General features: G+C 39.5%; 1 protein-coding gene across 2 annotated transcripts in view; it reads right to left on the reverse strand.

Moving 5' to 3' along the window:
* The window catches only part of pik3r4 (phosphoinositide-3-kinase, regulatory subunit 4), a 29,296-nt gene that overhangs the window by 2,171 nt on the left and 1,243 nt on the right, over window positions 1–25,882 (reverse strand). Inside the window, exons 2-21 of one of the 2 annotated variants that reach the window (XM_023269842.3) lie at window positions 25,089–25,821; window positions 24,521–24,654; window positions 23,869–24,079; window positions 23,052–23,450; window positions 22,621–22,755; window positions 22,318–22,539; window positions 21,726–21,899; window positions 20,925–21,070; window positions 20,326–20,529; window positions 13,944–14,145; window positions 12,263–12,283; window positions 8,217–8,308; window positions 5,158–5,380; window positions 4,881–5,046; window positions 3,910–4,074; window positions 3,176–3,387; window positions 2,297–2,428; window positions 2,088–2,188; window positions 1,689–1,777; window positions 521–641 (exon numbers count right to left, since the gene is read on the reverse strand). In XM_023269842.3, the coding sequence (XP_023125610.2) occupies window positions 521–641; window positions 1,689–1,777; window positions 2,088–2,188; window positions 2,297–2,428; window positions 3,176–3,387; window positions 3,910–4,074; window positions 4,881–5,046; window positions 5,158–5,380; window positions 8,217–8,308; window positions 12,263–12,283; window positions 13,944–14,145; window positions 20,326–20,529; window positions 20,925–21,070; window positions 21,726–21,899; window positions 22,318–22,539; window positions 22,621–22,755; window positions 23,052–23,450; window positions 23,869–24,079; window positions 24,521–24,654; window positions 25,089–25,806 (3,867 nt within the window). In that variant the 5' untranslated portion in view covers window positions 25,807–25,821. The remainder of the gene's footprint in view (window positions 1–520; window positions 642–1,688; window positions 1,778–2,087; window positions 2,189–2,296; window positions 2,429–3,175; window positions 3,388–3,909; window positions 4,075–4,880; window positions 5,047–5,157; window positions 5,381–8,216; window positions 8,309–12,262; window positions 12,284–13,943; window positions 14,146–20,325; window positions 20,530–20,924; window positions 21,071–21,725; window positions 21,900–22,317; window positions 22,540–22,620; window positions 22,756–23,051; window positions 23,451–23,868; window positions 24,080–24,520; window positions 24,655–25,088; window positions 25,822–25,882) is intronic. The other variant, XM_023269843.3, reaches the window with a different exon arrangement.

A 25,882-nucleotide genomic window follows, 5' to 3' on the forward strand; every position in this document is an offset into this window, starting at 1 on the left:
GTAGTAGTACAGTGTGTATATACCTGTGTGTAGTAGTAGTAGTACAGCGTGTATATACCTGTGTGTAGTAGTAGTAGTACAGTGTGTATATACCTGTGTGTAGTAGTAGTAGTACAGTGTGTATATACCTGTGTGTAGTAGTAGTAGTACAGCGTGTATATACCTGTGTGTATGTAGCAGTAGTACAGTGTGCATATACCTGTGTGTAGTAGTAGTACAGTGTGTATATACCTGTGTGAGTAGTAGTAGTAGTACAGTGTGTATATACCTGTGTGTAGTAGTAGTAGTACAGTGTGTATATACCTGTGTGTAGTAGTAGTAGTACAGTGTGTATATACCTGTGTGTAGTAGTAGTAGTACAGCGTGTATATACCTGTGTGTATGTAGCAGTAGTACAGTGTGCATATACCTGTGTGTAGTAGTAGTACAGTGTGTATATACCTGTGTGAGTAGTAGTAGCATAGTGTGAGTGTAACTGTGTGTGTATACCTGTACAGTGTGTACCTGTGCATGTACCCACCTGTACGACCTCGGTTCCTTCTATGATCTTGCGGCTGTACAGGACAGACGGACAGTGCAGCGAATCGTTGGCTCCTCCTGCTACGATGTACGACCTCTCTGGATAGGCCAGATCCCAGAACCTGAACACAGCCAGTCAGACGCTGCTTTAAACCCACATGTTCAGAGTCATGACTCAGCATCTGCAGCATCTGCAGGTTTGTTTGTTTTAGTTTCCAATAATTCACATTCAGCTGCTGTGATTCAGCGTCATCTGTTTTTATTCTGTGTCTGAGGAGGACTTCTCCTGAATTTCAGAGTTGCAGATGTTCTGCTGTTGGAGTCCATTTCTGTCTTTGGAGGGAATTTACTGACAGGAGGCTCAGACCATAACTCTCTCCTGTTTTATATTGTTTTAATCATTTTACCATCAGTGGCTGTTAAAAAGGAGCCAAGCTGCAAAGTTTGTTTAGAATCCTCCCAAATCTGATTTCATGGATCAGTGCAACTACAGCCCCAAAATCACATCTGGTTCCTCCAGCGTCTGCAGCATCATTTTCTCATTTTAAAAGTGACACTATGGGATATTTTACAGCAGCAGTGTCCTGAAAAAAACTACATATAAAGGCTCTATATGCACGAAGCAACACATCAGTTTAATTAGTGAGTTAATGACAGATATTGTGCTGATTTTTTGATGATTATGACGAATCTTTACGAAGCTACACCCTTAGACAAACTTAATGTATGAAATAATGTGAAACTGCAACATTATTTACATTATCGGCTGATATATGCAGCTCCCCTCAGCTTTACTGTGAGTTTCAGTTTGATTAGGTGTTTAGTAGGGCTGCACGAGTCTGTCCAAGATGACATAATCATTTCACTGTTGATTACTGGATCGATGTTGAGGTTGAGATTATTATTAAACACTTGATTTAATATGCAGCAGTGTTCTCTGTGAGCAGGAGATTTTAAACATCAAAAATAAAGCTGATAAACTGCATGAAGATTAGAAAAGGTTTTATGTTTGTTTTGCATTTTATAAATTATTTCACCAGTTTACGGCTCGTACAAAAATACACAACTATAGAAGACAATAAGGTGTGCATCGTTTATAAGCCTAATTTTTAAAAGCCAGTTAGTTTAGTGTTGCAGGGAGGTTTTCAGGCGGTTTTCTTGGTTCACACCTGATTCTCATGTCAGATCCGGCCGTCAGCAGCAGAGGATTCCCATCAGCAGGACTGCAGTAGATCCCGTGAACACTGTGAGGCGACGGCTGCAAACACAAACACACTCAGAAACTAACTGCATGTACTTAGTTATTGTAATTAAGTACTTCTGCTTTGCTGTACTGATACTTTTACCTACATAAAAAAATCTGTATACTTAAGCAAAGCACATAGACAGAGATACTAAACTGAAACTCAGAGATTCACACAGTTTATAACCTTAGCAGTTACAGTCGTTGCTGTTCAGTTTGTCATACCTTTAGTTTGAAATAGATTTGTCTGTTTTTTGTATCAGAGTTGGTATCTACAACTGTTGAATGCTGCTGTTTATTGCGAAAGTTCGAGACAATGACGAACCTGCATCTCAGATAGTGGAGGTGCAGAACTCGCCCACAGGGTGAATTTACGATCTCCGGTCTCCATGTCCCACATGGAGACTTCGTTGTTCCCCTGAACGGCTGCACAGACAGACAGACGGATATTAATCATACATCATCACATGATCACATGAACTTGTTTGACTCTCAGCTTCACTGAGGTTCAAGACATCTTTGAATGTGTCTGACCTGCGATTACAGATGATTGGTAGAGCGGGTGCATCAGCAGCCGTCTGATTCGTGCTCTGGCAGGGTGGGAGTGGTTTGAGATGGGGAGCTGGAACCGCATATCCCAGCAGGCCATGGTGCCGCTGCTGGTTCCTGCAGAGGACGCAAAAGATGGGAACTCTGACAAAACTCAAACATCTCACATCTCTTTTAAAATGTACAAAAAAGTAAGAAGATTCTAAAATACAACACAAAGTCATAGATTTAATCAGTGGTTTACAACTTGTTTTTTTTAAAAAACCTGTTTGCCATCTTAAAATATTATTTATCAGCTTTTGACAGATTTTAAGCATTTTATATATTCTTACATTTTCTATTTTTTTAATAAAAATGTTTCAATTTCAAAAGTCAACAGGAAGACAACTAACAGACCTTACTGCATTAGTCCACACGAGCTACTTTTTCTTTGTCTCACCTGTGTACATTTTACCTGTACTTACCTATTACACAAACACACACTCAGTGGTAGAAAGTAACTAAGTACATTTAAGGTACATGTGCTTAATAACTTTCAATGTATTTCCATGTTGTGCTACTTGTTCCTTCCACTCATCTACATCTCCGAAGGAAATATTGTTCTTTTTACTCAACTAAGTTCATCTAACTTTTAAAATCCAACACATCGGTACAGATTAAAGCTGTCTTTTTGATATTTTTTTTTGATATTTTTGTAATATTTCTAACTATTGATTGGGGTTTTTTTTGGTTTGTTTTATGTTATATTCTCTCATATTTTCTCAAATTTTTGGATACATTTTAAATATTTTTGATTAAAAAAAAAAAAAGTAAAGATGGTAAAAATCTAAAAAGCCCATGGTGGATGTGTGAATGAACACAGACCCAGGCAGAGCCAGCACTGGTGCATGTCCACGGTGAAGGAGGTGATGAGTCCGAGGCGGAGGTCGTGTCGCAGCGTCCAGGCGTTGGAGTTGGAGCGAAGGTCCCAGCCGACCAGCGAGCCGTTGACGGTGGCGTACGCCAGCACCGACTGGGCGCCCGAGTTGAAGTGGTGGATGTCGACCGCACAGCCGTCCTCCTGCAGGTCCAGAGACCTGAGAGGGACACATCTGTCAACATCTGGAGCTGCATCAGCTAACTTCAACTGGACCTCATTTTAAAAGCAGCCAGGACCCAATCAGCTCTCAGAAATGACCGACCGATTAATTAACGGTACCTCTGAGATATTGCTGTACAAACAGTCTTAAGTTTAAATGTGCAAAAAAAAAAAACTGGCCGACAGGAACTTTTAAAAAAAAAAAAATCTTGGAGAATATTTTTCATCTTATGGCATTACAACATAGACGTAACAAACTTATATCACTTGAAACTGATTTGTTTTCTTTGTTTTTTCTGGTCTGACAGCAAGAAGCCACAGTAGTTTTGTTTGTTACTTAAAATGAGGCAATTTACTGAATCAAACATTACTTGAACTCAGTCAAAAATAGATTTATGTCCCAGAAAGAGACGAAGCCACAAGCTGAAGGACGAACAACCCGTCATGGCTGATCTTCTAACAGTACAATCAGTGACGTAGAGTGAACCCAGGTTGTTATCTGCGGACGTGTTTCTGTTACCTGGTCTGGAAGGGCTGCACTTTGGGAGACTTTGGTGGTTTATTTGCTTCGACTGCGAGCAGCTGGATGGATCCGTTATCTGAGGCCACTGCCAGGTAATGTGAGCCCTGACAGAAGGTGAGCGTCTTCACGTGACCTCCAATACGAGAGTAAGTCAACACAGACCTGCAGAGACAGAGTGAAATGTTAAAGAACAGGAAACAATGAGTTTTTGTCAGTTCATTTAACCTTTATTTAAACAGACAGCGTGACAGTTTACGTAGGAAATTATTTTATTTCCACCGCACTGCACTTCAGAGGAAATGACTGTACTTTCTATTACGCTACATTTATTTAACGGCTTTTTACAATGCAGATTTGACTCAATGGACGACATAAGTAGCTTTGTGTTGATTTTTTGATAAAAATAAAAATTAAACATTCTTAAGTATTTAATTTTTTTTATTTTCAGATTTTTGTGTTTATTCTGATTCTTATTTTTACTGTATTTTGTAATTTTACGTTTCAGATATGTGTAATGTTTAATTGTATTTATTTTTAATATTCTGTCAAATTTCTTAAGATTTTTTGTAATTTTTGTGCTATTTAGATTTTTTTACATTTGATATTTAAAAAAAATCTAAAATAGTTCAAAACATTTTCGATTTGATTTTTTAATTATCTTTGACATCTTACATACTTTGACTTTTTCCTCAAATTTTTGGATATATTTGTCTATTCATATATAGATAATTTTTGATAAAATTGTTTACTGGATGTAAGAAGCCTGCTGCATCTTTATGAGTCTCATTCTTAATGTTTCAGCATTGTGAGCCTCCAGTTTCCACATCGTGTGAGTCGTCTGTTGGAGCAGAAATGACTTCCAAACAAGCTGAAAGAATCTGAAAACTGCCTCAGAACAGACTTCTTTCTGAGTGGAATTAGACTTTAAAACAGCAGAACCGGCTGTGAAAGCAGCCTGATAGACTCACCTGGTGGTCGTGGTCTTTCCCTCCATCTTCTGACTGTCCCAGACTTTGACGGTGCCGTCGTTGGACGCCGTGGCGAAGATCGAATGTTCATCTGAGACCCGGATGCGATTTACCGCTGCTTTGTGTTCGTGGAGATGAGCGACCAGCAGACCTTTGGGATGCCAACCTGAAACAACAGAGTTCTGTGAGGCCCCCTGTCCGCAGTGTGGTGTAAAGTGGTAGCTATGTTGGATACAGCGCCCCCTGTCTGCAGTGTAGCGTGGCTGCAGAGCGTTACCGGGTGGAGGTGGTCGGCTCTCCCACTCGGCGCTCTCCATCATGTGCTTGGCCATGCGCTCGGCGCTGCACTGCTCCCTCTTCTGCTGCACCAGCTGCTGCAGCTCTGCCTTGCAGGTGTTGATGCGTCGCTGATAGGCCGGACCACTCGCCACCGACTGTAACACAGGAACTGCCGGAGCTACAGCACTCTTCCTGATCTGACTCACCGGCCCGTCAGTGGCCTGCAAACACATTCAAATGAGATTTTTCCAACTGCAGACTGACTCAGGATGATATTTCACATCATTAAACAACCACTTAAAGTCTGGTTATTTCACACACGCTGGGCTGGACTGGTTTGGGGACAGCTGACATTCAGTTTCAGGTAAACTAAAGCTCAGCGTGCAGGACTTGGGAGGGCCTATTTACAGACATTGAATATAATATTCAGAATTCTACTTTCATTTCAGTGTTCTGACCTAAAAGTAAAAATAATTGTTTTTGTCATCTTAAAATTAACAACTTCTATCTACAGAAGGAGCAATGCACCCTGATATTTCTACAGCAGCCCAGAATGGAGAAATTAAATAATGACTCTAAAGAGCTGCTTTGTGTTTTTGGTGACCGCTGTGAGTTTTCATACATGCATGAAAGATGACAGTGATACGCGTGGACATAAGTTCATTTTTCATCAACAATCTCAACACTACACGCCACTGAATCCCAGAGACCGAACCTTTAAAGAAAATAAATGTCTGAAAAATTACAACTGATAAAATAAAAAGTAAGTTGTGTGATTGCATCTTCTCAAATGCGAATATTTTCTTGTTTCTTTCCTCCTCTCTGACAGCTTCATTGAGAAAAGAATCCACGTATTAATCCACAATGATAAAGAAACATCAATGGGTTGGTTAAGAAGTTTCTTACTTTCATTTTTCATTTCAGTTTTAACCTTGAGTCTGTCTTAGTTTAGTGCGTTAGCATGGTAGCATAATTAATTAGCAGTGAACGCAAAGTACGTCATTACATGAAAAGTCACCAGGATACAAAGATACCTGCAGCTGTCAGAATCATAAAATTTCAGTTGATGATTATCATAAAAATTATTTCAATTGTCTTTTTCTGTTAATTTCAGTTTTCAATCAGTGGTATTCGTGCCTGAAAAAGCCACCTTTGTTTTTTCAGATCCAACAAATCTCCTAAAAGTTAGTATTGTCCTCTGTTGGTTTGCCTTTTGGTTTTGCAACTAAATCCGCAACGTTAATGTCAACGGACGCTCATTAAAAAAAAGCTGGCCAAAGATTGGAGGCTAAGTAGTTTGAAGCAAACTGTTGGTGCCATTTAACCACAACAGAAGAAGGAAGATAAAAAGTGAGTAAAACTGTTTCATGCAGCTGTTTTTATACAGATGAATGGAAATGATTCTTGTTCTAAATTTCCTGGTAATCCTTTCAATAGCTGTGGTATTAAATATTTTAGGTTTTGGACTGACTGAGTGCTGACTACAAGCAGAAGATGTCTACCACGTCTGACCACAATAAACCAAACCAGAGCCAACGAAGTAAACAATCAAACTGAAGTCATAATGAAGCTGCTTTACTTATAAAATGCTGATTTGGGCCCACTCAGAGTGGAAATCTGGCCCACATTCAGACTACAGTTTAATCTCTGATGTGACTGTTTAGACGTTCAGTGTGGCAGCTAATAAGAAACACGTTTCTGTGCAACAGCAGCAGCCAAGTGGACACAAACACTGTGCTAATGAGAGAAAGACACTGACAGCTTGTTTAATAAGGAGGAGACCTAGAGACAAACATCTCACTGCAAATAAACATCATATCCAAAGAAATTCACCTATAGTCAGATATTTCATTAGCTGAGACCAAATTAACTCCAAAACTTAATTTTGTATTCAAAGCTCAGAGAATCACAGATCACATGACGCAAGACCTTGGTCAGGATCAGTCTATGTCATGGTTTACTACTGAAAAAGTCCAGACGCTGTGTTTACATTTTCTGTGAAATCTTCAGAATCCTCAGTAACAACTAACTTGAAATTAACCCCAAAAAAAGGCACATAAAGGAGGATGAAACTGAAGAAAACTGGCTGAAATTGAAACTAACAAAACCAAAGCAGCAGAAACACTTTTTAAACTACTATTCATTTAATGTGGATTATTTTCTGGATGAATCAATCGGCTGTTTGGTCTCTAAAATGTCACAAATGTTCAAAAATGTGGGTCACTGTTTTCTCAAATGCCATGTTTCGTCCAAAGATTTTCAGTTTACTGTCAAACAGGGAAGAAACAAGAAAATATTCACATTTTAGGAGCTGCAATCACAGAATTTATCCAGATGGTGAACTGAGCTTCTGCCTGGTGGTCTTTTAAATGTCAGCTTTGCCTTTATGACTCTTTAATGGACACTTTCACCATCCTGTGACATTTAGCAACAGAGCAATCAAAATAAACAAAAAAATCATCAGCAGATTAATCACAAATCAAAGTATTTGTTAGTTGTTGCACTAAAAATTCCCATTTAATAGTAGTTTCTAGTGAATTTGTGCTAAAATCACCAACGACTGCGAGAGTCCAACTGGAGATTGAGTGAAAACGCCAATTCATTTTGCTGATTATTTACTAGATCATTCTATTAATTGTTTGATCGCGAAAATGTCAGAAAACTAAAAAAAAATTAAAAACTTGGGTCAGTGTTTCCTCAAATGTCTTGTTTTGTCTGAAGATGTTCACTGATATCATTGAGGAGAAAAGAAACCAGAAAATACACAAATACACAACTAAATTCACATTAAAGAATCTGCACTCAGAATTTAGACTTTGTATTAAAAATTACTCGGACTGATTAACGGATTATCGAAATAGTTACTTAATAGTCAATCATTAATCAGGTAATCGTTGCAGCTGTAGTACAACCCAAGTATGTTTTGGACTCGTGTCTTGTGAACACATTTAGGGTAAATTGCTCTGCAAGAAAACGGTCCAGGTGTGGATCTGTTTCTGGTTTAACAGGCTGCAGACAAACACCAGTAAAGCTGCAGCGTTGGAGGCTTGGCGTTACCGTGACGGCCTGTGAGGATGGCGGTTCCTGAGATCCAAACATGCTCTTCCACTCCTCGTTCATGGTGGAGTCCTGCTTCGTGTGCTTCCTCGCTGCAGGGAAATAAAACACAACAGGTACATGCAAACCGGACGTTAGACCTTTCTCATGCCACACAGATCCACAAAATGTCCCAACACATGCTCAGCAGATGCAGCCACAACTGCTTATAATTCAAAAAAATGTTTTTCTGGAAAACTGAAGATGTATCGGTAACAAGAAAAGCGTGAAACAGCTCGAGACGTGATTAATTGTTTCCAATTCAATACACTTTGAATCAAGAGTTTTGTTTTGGAGTGAGATTAAAATATGGGAGGAAATGTCACAAATGTGTAAAATAAATGTCATTTCAAGAGGGAGACAGCTGTAGCGCTCAGCTGAGTGTGATCAGATGAACTTCTTTGCAGTGCAGATGTGAGGTTTGTAAGGTGCACGGCAAAAAAGGAAAATGATTAATGTGGGAGATTAGAGAGGGGAGTTTCCTCGAGGCTCTTTCTTTTTCCAAGTGTTCAGCTGCAGACGGCAGTAATTAGCTCTGCTGACTTGCAGAGAAACATCTGGAACTCAGGGTTAGTTATGACCTGGTCATGGAGATGCACAGATTTGGAATTCAAAGGCTCGACTCCCACGCTGCCTCTCATATAACGGAGATGCTCTGTCGACTTTAACTGCCTCACGAAAGGAGGCTGGTGTTTGTTTGATGCTGACTGACCAACTGGTAAACACAGAAGAAAAGCAGATTCACCCTGGAGGAAACCTAAATCCTTGTTGTCGTTACTGATCACAAGCGCTGCAGTGATATAGTATAATTCTCATTGGCGATTGTTTTCTGGGTGAATCAATGAAAACTTTGGGCTCCAAAATGTCACAAAATGTTTAAAAATGTGGATCAACGTTGCCTCAAATGTCTTGTTTTGTTGAAAGATATTTAGTTTATGGTCACAGAGGAGGAAAGAAATCACAATATATTGACATTTAAGAAGCTGCAATCACAGAATATACATTGTTTTTATTTTAAAAATGTTCTGATTACAAAAAATAGAATGTGATTAATTTAACTGTGTTTCTGGTTGGCGGTTGAACAAAAGAAGTTCTCCAGTAATCTGCTGATTATAGCTGAAATATTGTGAAGATGCAGGTCAGAAGTCAGTCAGTAAATGTAATCTTTCACTTTTGTTTTCTAACAGGAAAAAGGAAATTGTGCATCCAGTCAAAGCAAAATGTAGTCCCTGCTTGCAAATAGCTGACCGTTTGTGATCCTGAGCTGCTTCTCTCCACATTTTATTGACATTTTCTGCAAATGATTGCTTATGTACATTACTAGTCCCATAACTTTTCCTGCATCTCCACCTGCAGGACAAATTTTAAGCTGACACTTAACAGCAAAGCAGACAATAAAAAAAAATCATTAAAAAATTCATACACTCATCAAATTTGGTGTGGCCATTACTAACCAGCTGGCCATTTAAAAAAACAAGCATTAGCTGAGTAAAAATTCAAAATAGCATCCATATTTCAAGATAGCAGGCATTGGCATCATATTTTTGGATGTATTTTAAAATGGATTTTTTTAGCTATAATTTTAATGACATTACTATTTTTCACACATTTTTGAAACCTTAATGTATTTCTGGCAACATAAAGCTTCTATGAACCTTCTATATACAGTAAAAGCTCATTAACTTTAAGGTTGGAATGGAAAAGCTTATTATGTCAAACATATTTACAGTGTTGAGGTCATGAAAACCCTTTTAATTAAGCGAGTACTTTAAACTATCAAAGTTTGAATTGACAAGGTTTTACTGGAGTTGGAAAAGTCCATGTTAAATTTGTCACATGCTTGTTAAGAGTTGGATCTGTCGGAAGAACGAATGCCAGGAGTCCATCTAGGAAAAAATGCTACCATTGATACTAAACTACTAGCATATTACATCATTAGATTGTTATAGATTCATGCACATTTTCAAAAATATGCAGAAAATATGCTATTAAAGACATAAGTTGTCTTGTTAGAACATGCACATTTGACTTCTGTACACTAAATTACAGATATTTTGACCCCCAAACAAAGAAATTTGCTGTGTAAAAACATATAGGACTGCATATAAGACAATACGTTTGAAAATTTGTGTGGCTGAAGTTCTTTAATGAAAAATCTCTCCACAAGGTTTTGGTGCTTTCATGACTAAATGAAGGATTCTTCTAATATTTAGAGATTCTGCTCCACTAATAAACACTCTGAAACCAACACATGCTGACAGCAGTGACATCATATGTATGAGCTAAAATCTTTATTTCATTTCAGCAACTCATCATGTATGAGGAGGAATATGTTTGCTAGGTTTAGAGAAAAATGGTCTGTTGATATTTGGTATAAACCAAAATTCCGAACTTATTGTCTTATAAAGGACAGATACAGTGTGGAGCCTTGTGTGAAGTATAATTTAAGCAAAAGATAGAGATTTCTGCGTGCACAGTTACACTCAGGAACACTACCGTTAGCTTTAGAGACTGGGAGGTTTTATGCTGCTCCAGAGAAGGACAGACTTTGTCTGTTGTGTAACTTAGGTGAAGTTGAGAATGAGGTTAATTTTATGTTTTACTGTCCTGTATATGAAGATATCAGGGACATACTTTTCAGTAAAATGTCCTCTGTTTATGTTGATTTCTTTTGGTAGGATGATCATGAAAAACTTGAGTCATGTTTTAGAAGAGGAGCCTTTTTCATGGCAGAATTCTTTGCCAGGCCTGGGATAAAAGACAACATATTTTGTTTGAGAACTGAGCAGTAGAATAATGTGTGTTTTGGATGTATTGCTGCTATATTGGTGTAAAATCCATGTAAATCCATGAGGGCTGGGCACGCTTGTGTGCAATATATGGACCTATGTGGCTGTGTAGGCACAAAATATAATTCCAGTGTAATTTACTAATAAATCTTTTTAATCTTTATGTAAATTGGAAGAGGATAAAATAGTGACAGAGCTGCTGAATATAGAGAAATAGAGATTAAGAAAGTCAAGAGTGAGAATCAAAAGATTAATTCAGCAGGGGGAAAAAAAGGAGGCAAAATATTTGTTATCTGAAGGAACTAAACAAATGAGAGCGTACACAAAAAACATTAAAATATACATAACTAGTTAAAGCTTAAGGGCTGCACAGTGGTGTAGTGGTTAGCACTTTCGCCTTGCAGCGAGACGATCCCTGGTTCGCGTCCCGGCTTTCCCGGGATCTTTCTGCATGGAGTTTGCATGTTCTCCCTGTGCATGCGTGGGTTTTCTCCGGGTACTCCGGCTTCCTCTCACAGTCCAAAAATATGCTGAGGTTAATTGATTATTCTAAATTGCCCGTAGATGTGAATGTGAGAGTGCTTGTTTGTCTTTGTATGTGGCCCTGCGACAGACTGGTGACCTGTCTAGGGTGTCCCCTGCCTTCACCTGAGTCAGCTGGGATAGACTCCAGCCCCCCATGACCCTAGTGAGGATTAAGCGGTGTATAGATAATGGATGGATGGATAGTTAAAGCTTAGTTGAAACTTAGATAAATCCTAGTTGTGGTTCATTTTAAGATCACTAGTTAGAAATAAGCCCACAGCACAACAATGCAGCTGTTAGCACCGATATACGAACTGGTTACAGTGAATGTTAGACATCAAAGGTCCCATGAAACAAATCTTAATTTTGCTTTGTAGTTTCCAATCCTCTGACTTTAAAGACCTGCAGGTGAAACGAGACGAGGAACCGAATGGCTGGATGGGATTTTTATGCACCGATGCTCACCAAGAAAAAAATACAATTAGGAGGATTAAAGGGCAAAATATTAATATTAAAATATGTAAAAACGTCTTTGTTGGCAGGGTTTGGCCACTCAATAAGACAGCGGATCGGGACCACGAGGCAACAACATGGAAGAAGGTGTTTTTGATTTCATGGGACCTTAAAGCATTTTATGACTTTCACAGCGAACATGCAGCATCACTTCAGAGTGAAAAGCACGGAACAATGTACCAGATGCTGCAGCGACGGACTCTGAAATGAACAGAAAGGACATTTTAATATGAATCACATGGGCTTGATTACAGCTTAGGTCTGGCGAGATCACACAACAGTTTACTGGAAGACAACTGAACTCCCCGTTTCACTAGAAATGTGAAAATTCTCTTTGTAACATCTGGAATTAAGAGACAACTCTTGACTTTTAAGAGTGGCTCATTTATCAGAGTCCTGCTCTGCAACAAACAACATCTGAGGACGATTTTCAGTTGATTACTGTATTTGTCTTTGAAGAAAGCAGAAGGTAAAGTTTAAGGCTCCTGAAAATGAAGATAGGAAGTGAGATCACCAGCTGAACATAGAGCCCTCAGCAACAACAATAAACTATTGATGTTTAGATTCTCCATCAGCATCATCAGGAGTTGTCTGATAGTCTCAGATTTATCACAACAAGCCTAAACGTCCAACCAGAGTCAGAAAGAACTACAAAAACCAGGAGTCCTGCAGTAGAATGTCTGGAGCCACAGAGTCCAAAGTCCTGAACCAATTGGAAACCAAAAAACCCATTGAAAATCAAGTCTAATATCAGTTGAAATCCAAAATCCCACACAAGTTTAAACCAGTCTAAAACCAGTCCAATACCCTAGTTTTAAGCAATCCAAAACCAGTCCTGAACCAGTCCACATGCAAGTTGAAAACCTCCTACAAAGTATGGCTAAAAGCAGTCAAAAAACTGCCTAAAATCAGTTCCAAATCAGCTGAAAATCAAGAAGCTGAAAGATAAATATTGCAACTGTCAAATGAACCACTTTTGTTCTAAATGAAAACTGATTAGAAAGAAACTGCAGGGCCATAAAACCAAATATTTTGAATTGATCAGCGGTGACTTGAGCTGCCCTCGCTGGGTTTCTGTTTCTGAACTTCATACCACAGTTCCAGATTTAAATAATCAAAACATTGTCTCAAACACTTCTTTATAACCTTTTAGCTGATTAATGATGTGCAGACGGGATCAAACTCTCTGTGAACCTCCTGAATGATTATAAATGAAGCATTCAGCACATTTATGTTGACATAATTGGTCACATCATTTCACTCATGCTGAGGCGCCAAAGGTGCCAAATTTCAAGAAAATTCCCTCAAGCTGTTCCTGAGATATTGTCTTTCAGGAAAATCTGAAAACATAACACCTCTTGTCCCTACTGACGTTGGCGTATAAAACTGCACCTTCTCCAACTTTCCTCTAGTGCTATCAATCCTGGCAGACACAATTCTCTTTCAAGAAACTGTGAGCAAGTTTCTGGATGATCCTCTGATTCAATGGAGTGACTTTGCACATAGGAAACAGTCCATGTTCAAACTGCTGCGAATGTGTTTGACCTAAAAAATAATGTAGATAAGTGAGAATATAGTTTATTTTTTAAAATTTATACAAAAATGCACTTAAGAAACAACGGGAAAATGGAAAGCCAAACTCCTGTGAGATACAAAGTGTCCAAAAAAATGACAAATCTCCACCTCACACTGTCTGAGGCCGACGACTGAAAAGTTCTTGTTAAAAACTCAGCAATAATTAATGTTGCCAATGGAAGTGATTCCCAGTGATCATAAACACGATCAGGGCTTAGTTTCCCATCTAAAGCAGGCGACATTGTGCAGATCTGAGGTTCTTTTTGTGAAACCAGGTGATGCTTACCTCTCTTGTCCTCGGCTTCAGCCTTGGGTTTGACCAGGTCGACTTGGCGGCCGGTGATGCCGAGCGTCGCCAGGTCGATGACGCCGGTCTGCACCGCCTCCCCCAGGTGGCTCTGCTCGCCCATGTTGGCTTTGGCTTTGTTGGATTTCAGCATAAAGTCTTTGAGCGCCAGCAGCTTGTCCTCCTCCGCCTCAGTCATCCCCTGAACACCAAAGGACACAGAGCAGGACAGAGTGAACACTGAGAGCTGGACCAGCTTTCAAACAGGACTCTGGAGGCAAACCAGGTCACAGGGGACCTTCAGAACAGAGTTCAGTCAGCAGCATGAGAGGTTCTGCTCTACCAGATATGACTGCACTTATCTGAATTTGATCTTCATTTCCGTGCACTAAAGCTAAAAGGAAATACACTTCATTTAAAGGGCTAAAATAAAGCGCCACCGTTATCAAAAACACATTGATGAGCCTCACACATGACAACACCAAATGTGGATTCATCCGCCACTGAAAATAGTCCCCAACAAATGCATTGTTTCCTACTGTTTGAGTAACTTTTGTGAAAAAAAAATAGTGACCAAAGTGTTTGAGGACATTACAGATAAACACTTAAGTATAGTTTTTATTACTAATGCCATATTATGATCTCATTTTACTCTCCCCTTTCTTATTATCAAGTCCTCAGTCATCCATGAACCACCCAGAACTGCACTGAGCTGCAGGAAAAATGCTACAAATAAAATTTGATTGCTTGATAGATCATAATATGTAAAGTGTCAAAACATGACATCAAACATTGAACAGGAGGGACTCTGTTCAATGTTTGATATTGAAAGTTTGGAAGAAACAAAAATGACCACAATGATGGAGAAAGCTACAAAAGAATTGTATTTATTATTATTACTGTCAGTAGTGTACTTTTATTTTTAACTATGTACTTTTTTTTTTTTTAACTGCAACTATGATTTATGGCACACAGCTGTTGTAGAAAAAGGAAATGGCACCTATTCTGATTTTTACACGGATTTCAATTTTTTAGAAGTATTATAATTTCATTTTGTTAACATTTTAATCTACATTTTTAAATTTTCTTGTTTTGGTGTGCATTATTCTCTAACATCTGTTTTGTCAGTTGCTTGTGAAGCACTTTGAACTGCATCCGATTTCTTTGAAAAGTGCTACATAAATAAACTCTGACTGATTAAAAACTTCACGGTAAATCTCAGCTGGATTTGAATCAGGGTGCTGCTGGTGTTTAAGGTTGTTGTTATTGAAGATAAATGAGACTTAAAGAGCCACAAAGTTAATTCAGTTACTTGAACTGTGATCAGTGGAAGCTGCCACATTTATCTAAAACATGATTCCACTGTCAGCTTTGCTTCCTGCATCCGCTGGACTGATTTTCATCCCTGCTTGCGTTTGCCTTTGATGCTGGTACCAAATATTGAAATGAAAGCCTGTAAATCAGACAGCAGCCATTATTAAAGCTAATCTGAGCTACACCCAGTACCTGCTGGGATACATCAGTCTGCTGGGATGATGAAATGAAGACTGAAGAGCCGGACTAAACAAAAAAAAGGTCCAAGATCAGTGAAATTGTTGTTGTTTTAATGTGTGATGTGAAGGAAGGTTCACAGAATACAAAGAACCCGACGTATCAGATCTGATTAGAGAGGTGAGTTTGAATTGGCCACTTGAACCGGATCTGACTCCACATGTATGACATCTGCAAAAAAAAAAAATACTTCTTTGAACTTGAGTAGATGAATTTGTTTTGGGATTCGAGTGTGAATAAATGAGATGTTTCTGAACTACACTCACACACAAAATGCTGGTGTGTGAAAGTTGTTAATGTGGCGGCAAAATGTTTTACAGAGTTGTTTTTTTTCCTCAGAACATTGTCTGTTCTGCTCTCCAGATGCAGCTTTGACACTAAAAATACTGTCCAGGATGCAAAAAGCTCAGCCCCTCCTTGTCTTGGCAAACAGCATCAGGATAGTCAAATACATTGTGTTCATTATAGGAGTTCCACAGAAACTTCCTGGCCTTCATGGTTCAATTCTGAGGAAACATTCAGCAACCACAAATCTTCATTTGGTCAAAATGATGCTATGGTGAATGTCTGTGGGACCCTGAAACATGTTTTTAGAAGGTTTAGCTTGTTTTAACTCTGAAACAGAGATGAAGTTTGGTGTAGCTAGATCACAGCAGTAACTGATGCCGCAAAGCTAGACTGCTACGGTAACTGATGTCAAAGAGCTAGATCACCATGGTAACTGATGCCTTGTAGCCTGATCACCATGGTAACTGCTGCCTTGTACCCAGATCACCACGGTAACTGATGCTGCAAAGCTAGACTGCTATGGTAACTGATGCCACAGAGCCAGATCACCATGGTAACTGATGCCTTGTACCCAGATCACCACGGTAACTAATGCTGCAAAGCTAGACTGCTATGGTAAGTGATGCCACAGAGCCAGATCACCACGGTAACTGATGTTGTACAGCTCGATCACACGGTGACTGGTACCGCAAAGACAGATCGCCAACACAGGTGCCGCGTAAAGAACAACTGGTTAACAAAGAAATTGATCATTCCTGATTGATATCATTATCTTTGACTGAAGTTATAGGTTTTGTCGAGCTGGCTAACACAAAGCCTGGTTTTGTCAAAAACTTGCTTTGTGGTACAGCCTCTGATCAGCAAACACCTCGATAACCACTTGAACCTGATCCGACGCCACGTATATGATCTCTCTGCAAAAAACAGTATCTCTGAACTTGAGTAGATGAATTTGGTTTGGGCTTCGTGTGTGAATAAATGAGATATTTCCGAACTACACTCACGAAATGCTGGTGTGTGAAAGTTGTGGCTACAGAATGTTTCACAGAGTTGTGGTTTTTCCTCAGAACAGTGTCTGTTCTGCTCTCCAGATGCAGCTTTTACACTAAAAATATTGTGCAGGATGCAAAAAGCTCAGCCCCCATATATGTCTTCCTTATAGACGTTCCACAGAAACTTTCTGGCCCTCCTGGTTCAATTCAGAGAAAACCTTCAGCGTCCACAGACCTTCATTTGGTGAAGCTGAGGGGAGCGAGCGTGGGAGTCTGAATCATGTTTTAGCGTGTTTAAGCTTGTTGTACCTCTGAAACAGATAAAGTTGTGGTCAGGATGATCTAAAATGTTTAAATACCTCCATCCTCCTTCCCTGCCTCCCTCTGATGAATGTTCCTTAACAAAAACCTCCTGAGCTTTTTTTATTTGACTTGGAAATCTCCCAAAGGAGAATATTTCTGCAGTCAAGGTTATAATTCCCAGTTGTAACAAGGCGGAGATGTGAGGAATGTAAAACATTTTACTGTTAAGTAGTACAGAGAGGACTGGTAATGCTGCCAGATTTCCCCACTTAATGCAGCTGCTTGTTTTAAATTTATAGCTGCACATTAGAGCTCTGAAATTTAAAATTTTATTCACTTAAACATGATCCTCAACATTTAGTTCTGACACTGTCCCATAAAGATAATGTGAAAATCACTTTAGTTTTTGGCTGAATCAAAGCAAAATTAATGTTTTTGCTGAAATATCAACAGACTAAGGCACTGACTCAATCAGCTTTTTTTAAACAGGACTATTGTTAATTGTAACTAATGTAATTTTGCATAATCTAAGGTGAATAATTTGTACATTACAGCACATTTATATATTTCCTTTTCTTTTATCACCTTTGTAATTCCTTGGATGTGCTACACATGCTTTTTATTTGGCTTGTAACACTTTTTAAAAATGTTTTATCCTCCTTTAAAATGTTTCCACTTGTCATTGTTTACTGTAATGCATCGAAACATCAAGTCAAATTCCTCATATGTGAAACCTCACTTGGCAGTAAAACTGATTCTGATTCTAATCAGTCTTCTAATCTGTGTAGCGCCTGCGGTGTAAACAGACTTGGCAACATAAAAAGTTTAAAAGTTCTAAAGTTTTCTGTCAGAGTGCAGCTTCAAGCACACAATATTCAGCACTTATAATAAAAACTCGTTACAATGTTAAAAAAAAGTAAAACTAAAATTGTTAATACTTCCAGTCAGTATCATAGTTACACATGTTCTTTTCATTATAACCGAATTCCTGCTTTTATCCTGCACCAGAACTAAAAATGGGAGTAAATCTTTTGATGAAGTGAAATATTCTTCCTGTTGACTCCCACACAGCTTGGCAGACCTTCCTCAGTTTGACCTTCATGTCTGTTTGTGCCTCCAATACTTATTTATTTTTACAGCTGACGAATTTCCAAAGAAATTAATATAAAGCAGCGCCTGGTGAAACATATTTACTGTAAGATCTGTGGCGCAGATTGACATAAAAAAAAAACCTCCACAGTCAGGAATGTAACACTGATGGATGTGTTTGTGTAAGAATATCTATTTTTGGATTACTGGAATAACAGACAAGGAATTTTTCAAAGATACTGCATGACACATGAATAAGGAAACCTGCTGTGTTCATGGGAAAGTAAATCTGACACCAACCTCCCTGCACTGAACATAAATAAGTATAAAGTAAGAACAGAGCACTTCACACAAAGATATGGAGAAGATATGGAGAAGCAGTACATTCTACTGCCACTATTCAATCATACACACTGATATTATTGCATTTTCCCCTACTTGTAAACACAAAGTAAATTATTGCAAAAGATAATTCTTACATGTTTTTGTGTACACTTTCTGCAAGAAGCAATAATATTAAAAAGCCCTATTTTGTTTTCAATTTATTTGTAGTTTTATTGATTGATTAATGGCCCATATACTGATTATTTTATCTCAGATCATCAGGGTTCTTCTGCTCTACCTGTTATTTTTTATCAGTAACTTATTTTTTTTTATCATAAACTGTGGATATTTCAAATAGTATCTGTGAAATTTTAGCTTGATATATCAACTGTATTCATACATATTCATAATTTATGATTTTAAAAAATCCACCACTCAAAGATCGTGAAGCAGAAATTATTAAAACAATATTTGCCTCTGTATTTATTTAAGGTCAAATAAAATAGTACATTGCAGATGTGCATTTAAATTCTTGCTGAAAACAAAAATGGTATAATAAAAAATATTTTTAAAAATTCATACAAATATTTAAAACCACAGCTATTCTTGATGGATCCAAACTTTATTAATCTAATTTTTTACTGGCATCATCAATGTAAGGTTTATCAAGACGCACCACAGTGATGGACAATGTATTGTTTTAAATGTCAATTTAAAGAAACATGGTTATTTTAAAGAAAATATGTTTTTAATCCCCTGGCTGGTGTTGGTCCAACTGCACTCAATCTGACACTTGGATAAACAGGAAAAGTGTGATTTGGGTTGTTTTTCTTGCAAATTACGAAGATCCATCATCCGAGCTCAAACGCAAACAAAGCAAGTTTAAAACGGTCATCTGGCAAAGACTTCACTGTGAAAAGTCGATTTTTTCATTTAGACAAAACACTGACTCTTTATCCACTTTCACAGAGAACAGATTATTTTCATATACAGAATATTTTATATACTGATTAGCTGAGCAAAAGTTTTGTAGCTTTGTATCACTGAATGGCTGGTATAAACTGCGAAAAAAAGAGTCTCCAAAACATGTTGCAGAGCTGATGAAGGAACCAGACTTGGAAATATTGCTGCATTCCAGCAAATTCAGGCTGAACGATATGCAAAATCAAAAAATCATATTGCATTTATTTTGACAGATATTACCAAATGAGTCACAATGTAAGCGTCAGGCTTTGATTTTCTTTTTGGTCATTTTGTGTGACTTTGTGGTTGTTTTATGTCTCTAAATGGTCATTTTGTCGCTTTGTAGTCACTCTGTGGTCATCTTTCATCATTTTGTCATTGCTTTGCGTCATTATGGTATTATGGTGTCACTTCAGTTAGGGTCGTTTTGTATCTTTTCGTGGTACTTTTGCATCACTGTGTGGTCATTTTGTTTCTCTTAGTGGTCCTTATGTTTTTTTCCATCAAATATTTTGAACAATTTCTGCCCAGCTATCTCTGATTTGCCTGAAAATTACAGCATAAAATACATTTTTTTAATTCTAGTTTTATATATCAAATACTTTGCAAGAGAAAACTGTCATAAAATTTCCCATTGACCCACTTTCAGCACGTTGTCATCTAAAAAAAATGCTGAAAGTTAGTCAGCAGGCATTGTTCTGTTATTGTTATCTCTGAAAGTCTAAAATTCTACAAAAAACATTTAAAATATTACATTATCGAGTTTAAGCTTAAATATCTTTAAACACATCAGAGATGGTGGAGCAAAAGTTCCCTGTTGATTTGAAATGAAATAACCCAAAGCTGTTGTGAGAATGAGGTGAAGTTCTGACCTGTGACAGCAGCTTCTTGAGCAGCTGAGCGATGGCCGGGTCCTCAGGTGTGGGACACTCTGGGATCGAACCTGCACGCTTCTTCTGTCGCAGCAGCAGGTGTCTGAAGAGGCTGGCGATGTCTTTGGAGCGCAGGGCGTAGTCAAAGATGGAGCGACTCACCGGTTCCTTCAGGACACTCAGCAGGACCAGCTCCTTATCGATCTAAGGAGGCAGACGAAGTATACACAGAAGGTTCAGAAACCAGTAGAGCTCCAGTGCAACCAAAAGATGATATTGGTATGAAAATACTGCAAATAACAATAATGCAACTAATCAGAAGAGGTGTAGTTTGGTGACATGCTAACTGTAGTTTAACTGTGTACGATAATAGTAAGAAATGTTTTAATCACATTTCTATCAACCTAAAGTGCATGATTTATAGTTATATTTAGGTGTGTATTTTTCCCTTAAATTTCTTTCATTTTCTGATTACCTCCTCACAAAAGTCAATAATGTGTGGAAAAGTGGAAGAAGACTGACAATACAGGGAGGCAAAGAAGAGCGAAGTTTTCAAGTTCAGGCACTGAAGATGCGCGAAGATGATGGTGTGGACTCACTTGGATGATGGGCTGGGTGATGAAGGGGTTGAGATGAGGCATCAGTTTGCAGTAGACGTCAGCCACGTTGAGGTGCTGTGCAACCACGGTGATGAAGCCCACCGCCCCGTAACGGATCCACAGGTTGGGGTGACACAAGAACGGAGCTATGGTGAGCAGGAGAGGACAGATGACACAAAAGAAAACAAAAGAGACTAAACTGTCTCTCAAAGTTTTTAGAGGCTGTAAAGATGTAAACAGTAAAATATCTACAATACGTAGAGCCCCAATTTTTTCCAGTATTGGTAACACCTGTGGACAGTTTTATCCAAAACTTTCTGAAACCATCCAGCTGTGCAGATGGGAGAAAGCAGCTGTGCATCACAATCCTTTTTCAGCTCTCTTTTCTATTTGTTAGTCTTATTTAGTCTCTGTTAGTATTTACGATATTTCACCATCACAACTCTTCCTTCTCTAAGACGGCTGTCTTTTCAATCCACCGACTTTTCAGAACGCCTTAACACTTCAGATTTCTGATGCGATCAGACAGCACACCTTTAGAACCAGTTCTAATAGATTATAATCTGTATATAAATTGTACCATTTCTTTAAGTGTGCCAAAACCTGTTTACAGACAACAGAAACAAAAGCAGAAGTCAGAACAAGTAACAGTTTCACTTAGTTCCATTAGTTCACTTGTGCTATGATGTATCCTGTCAAAAACTGAAAGAAAATTTTGACCTACTTGTCACACAAGCTATAAATAAAGATGACAGAAGGACATAAATACAGCTGTGGGAGAAGCAGACTGACAGAACTCACCGATGTCGCTGACAAACTCGTAGATGTGAGGTTTCTGCAACAGGCCCAGCTGGCACATACAGGTAAGAGCGTTCAGAGCTTTGTAGATGACAAACTCCTCGGTGTCACTCAGACCCTGCTGCAGGAGAGGCTTCAGGATGGAGGAACTCTGCCAGCCCACGTACGCCGCCACACCTTCAGTACAACATTGATAAAATAGCAGACAACACACAGAGAGAGTGAGATGACAAGAAACTGTTTTTTTTTTCCCTTTCACCATCTGTAGAGACAGCAGTGATATCCAGCTAGCAGTAATTTTTCAGTCACAAAAGGTAACGGTCTGATTTAGGAAAAATAAATCCCTAAATCATGGGAGTGAGAGCAGCAGTTTAAACTTCAATAGTGCCAAATTTTTAAACCGGAGGCTTCTTTACAACAAATCCAAAACAGTCCTAGAGGTGTCTGCTGAGCACCCTGCCTTAAAGTTGAGTCAACATTTTGAAAGATTTGATAATGCCGACATGTAGAAACTGTGTCTTACAAGCGTCTAACCTCAGATCCTGCCCCATTGTACGGACCTCTAAAGTGTTTCCATCTTTCTGAGGTTTCTTACCCACGATGCTGTCGAAGAACGCTCCCCGAAGGTGCCAGTCGTTCTTGTCGTTGAGGAATGTGATCATGTGAGACAGCAGGACGTCGTTGGCTTTCTGTCGGCCAAAGAAGACGCAGAGACGCGTGATGCCGTTCTCCATTAGCGACTGCTTGACTATGTTCTCCGAGTCACTGAGCAGCGTCACCACTTTCTGCTGCACCATCTCGTGCAGCGCCTGCAGCTCTGAGTGTCAAACACACAGCAAGTTATTTTCACCTACAGAAAAACACGTATGACACCAGCAGCAGGAGGGTGGGTTCGTACCCGAGTCGTAGTTTTCATTGGGGTGGAGAGTTTCCTCAGCATCCTCACTGCTCAGGTCCTGCTCTGTGTTCACGTTGTTTTCCTGAACCAGCTCCAAGAAACGCAGTGCACTCTCTGCCAGGTGGGCGATGTTCTCTGAGCATCAACCCAAAAAGAATAAACATCATATTTTGAATTATAACCGACCAGTGCAGTATCTCTGCAGCTGATGTCAATAGCTTAGTGTTTAAAAATGTGATGGAAAAATATGTATCAGCTTGTAATTTTTACATAAACACAATCACTGTTGATCACAAAGTATTAGTTTTTGAGTAGTGATCAACAAATGTAGTGTAAAAATACACAGTATTATATTCTATTCATTTGTTTTAGCTGAGTCAGAAAATTAATACATTTTTTTAAGTTAGGCGTTGTATTTCAGTGCCACTGACCTGCGTACGCCAACCTGACGATGGTGGCGTCATCCTGGGCGAGGTGTGCAATACCCGGCAGGATGTACTCTGGGTAGATGTTGACATCGTTCCTCGGCACCTCCTTCACCAGCGCCAGCACCTTGGCCAGAGTACGCACAGCCTGAGCGCGCACACGGGGCACGGGGTCATTGCAGAAGTGCAGCAGGTAAGGCGTGATGCGGTCCAGCAGGATGTCAACGCCTAGACGCGGCGCCAGATGAAGGATGAGCTCCAGTGCAGCCAGCTTTGAGTCGCAGGAGTGCAGTGTTTGCAGACAGGACGTGATGACGGACACCAGGACAATGAGGCCCTGCTCCTCACGGGAGCTCAGCATGCCATCGCTGCCATCCTGTGACACTGACGAAGAGGAGGAGGAGCCTGGAAGACAAACGCATGAAAAAGAGACTGCTTCTGAAATGCAAGCATTAAACCTGCACTAGCATCCCTGCACCGAGTGCAAAACTGGTCTAAAATCTGCCAAAAATCTAGTCTGAAACCAGTTGAAAAGCAGTCTAAAACCAGTATAAAAATCGGTTAAAGTCAACTCTCCATTTGTATTTGGGAGCTTCATTAAATGTGATTATTCGTTATTCTTTGACCTGGTCAACCAAAGACTGTTTCAATGTCTTATTTTATTTGGTTAATTTTCAGAGACACAAACAAGTCCAAATACTCAGAAAGGTAGGATGAGAGAAGTGTCTGAAAAAAAATCATATTTTCCAGGAGAAATGTTTGCTCCCTTTACATTACGTATAACTATGAAAACATCACAAACATCAGATAAACTCAACCTTACCTCCTCGCAGATTGTGTAGGATGTTGTCAAGGTCTTTGCGGATCACAAGCACTCTTTCGTCTGCAGACTGGAACGTCTCTTTGGCGAACTGAGCCATGTAGGGCTGCAGGAAGGTGTAGAAGATGTCGGGGAAAGCTTTCCCTCTCTGCTGCTTCAGATACTCCTCGGCTGTCAGACGCTTCTCCGGCTCCCGCTGAACCATCTGAGCCACCTGAGAGGGAGGATGACAAACAAATGCCTTTTAAATGGGACGCTTCCTGCACATTTCCATATCTTTTTGTTAACTAATGGGGCTCCACTCGCAGATCTCTACAACTTGACATCAGACTTCCCCAGGAATTCTGGTACATTTAGCATCAAATTTCCTGTATTCTAGTGATTTTTATGCATCAGTTCAGTTCTTTTCTGCACAATTTTTTTTAAAACGTAAAATAAACACAACATTCAGGCAGCATTAGTAAACACTGAGGGGGACCCATCTCCTGCATTCCTCTCTGAAGTCTGCATCCAAGTCCAGTAACCATCCCAAACAGCTCTAGACAATGTAATGATAAATACCACGAGACGACACAAGTTTAACTGTTTCTCTATCTCTAGTGTGTTATCAGTTTGAGTCCCATTTTTTAGAGTCCCACTGTAAAAAGATTAGTACCAGCTCTCGGATGCTCCGGTCCTCGATCTTCATGAGGACCTGCTCCGTCTGGAAGAGTCCTTTACGATATGCCAGCAGCTGCGACAGATCGAAGAGAGGAACGCCCTCCGTGAACAACTCTGCGATCACACAGCCTGAAAACACAGACACATAACAAAAAATTTAATTTTCTGATAATCAGTAATTCAATTTGAGGATATATTTTTTTAACTAAACAAGTCTACATTTTCAGATTTCAGCTTCTTACATGTGAATATTTTCATTTTTTTCTCTCCTCTATAACAGTAAATTATATATATCTTTGGACAAAACAAGACTTTTGAGGATGTCTTTGGGAAATACTTGTTAACCTTATATCAAATACATTTTTCATAATTTTCTGAAGTTTTAGAGAGCAAACAACAAATTCATTAATGCAAACATTAATCGACAGATTTATTGACAATTAAAATAATCATTAGTTGCTGTCCTCTGGACATAAATATAATCATATGAACAACACTACTATCTGTATCAATATTATCATTAATAATTGTTTGGAATGGCTCCACTTCAGATGTGTCTGTACCTGCAGAGAAGATGTCCATGGCCTGTTTGAGCTCCCCCCTGCTCCTCTGGTTGTTGTTTGTCAGGTCAACAAGCGGCGTGTTCTGGTCGCTCTCTGTCGTGAACATGCTTCCATCCACAAACCTCTCGGGGGCAATATAGCACGTTCTCCGTCTGGACGTGTCGAAGAAGTAGTTGAAATCAGCGGGGTTGTCCTCCGGCAGGTATGTGGGCTTAAAGCTGGCGAAGTCAGTGAGCAGCACCCAGTTCCAGCTGGTCACCATTACATTCTCTGTCTTAATGTCTCCATGGCGGACGCCGGCCTTGTGCGCCTGGTCAACGGCGTTGAGGATCTGGAAGGCAAGCCAACGCTTCTCTACATTGTTAAGGAAGGGTCGTGTGCTGATGCGATCATAGAGGTTGTCCCGGACATACTGACGGAACAGGATGGCAGCTTTCTCCGTCAGTGACGTCTTCTGAAAGGGCAGGCAGTTCTGGCAGGAGTGCAGCCGAATCTTCAGCTCTTCCAGCTCCTGTTTGTAGCTGGTCAGCGGCAGCGACGGATCCTGGATGGCGAAGACCTTCACCACGACCAGGCCCTCCCGGTGTTTGGCCCGTGCCACCTTGAAGAAACGGGTGCTGCCCAGACTCTTATCGTACTCATGGTCGTGGATATCAGAGAAGTAGCTGTCAACTGAGAGGATCTGAGAAGGGGCAATCCCTGCCAGCTGGTTACCCATCACACCTCAACACGTCTGTGGAAGAATTTACAGAAAAAAATTATTTTACAAATATGCATTTTTAGAAGACACAACA

The sequence above is a fragment of the Amphiprion ocellaris genome, chromosome 9 (genome assembly GCF_022539595.1).
Source record: "Amphiprion ocellaris isolate individual 3 ecotype Okinawa chromosome 9, ASM2253959v1, whole genome shotgun sequence".
Classification (NCBI taxonomy): Eukaryota; Metazoa; Chordata; class Actinopteri; family Pomacentridae; genus Amphiprion; species Amphiprion ocellaris.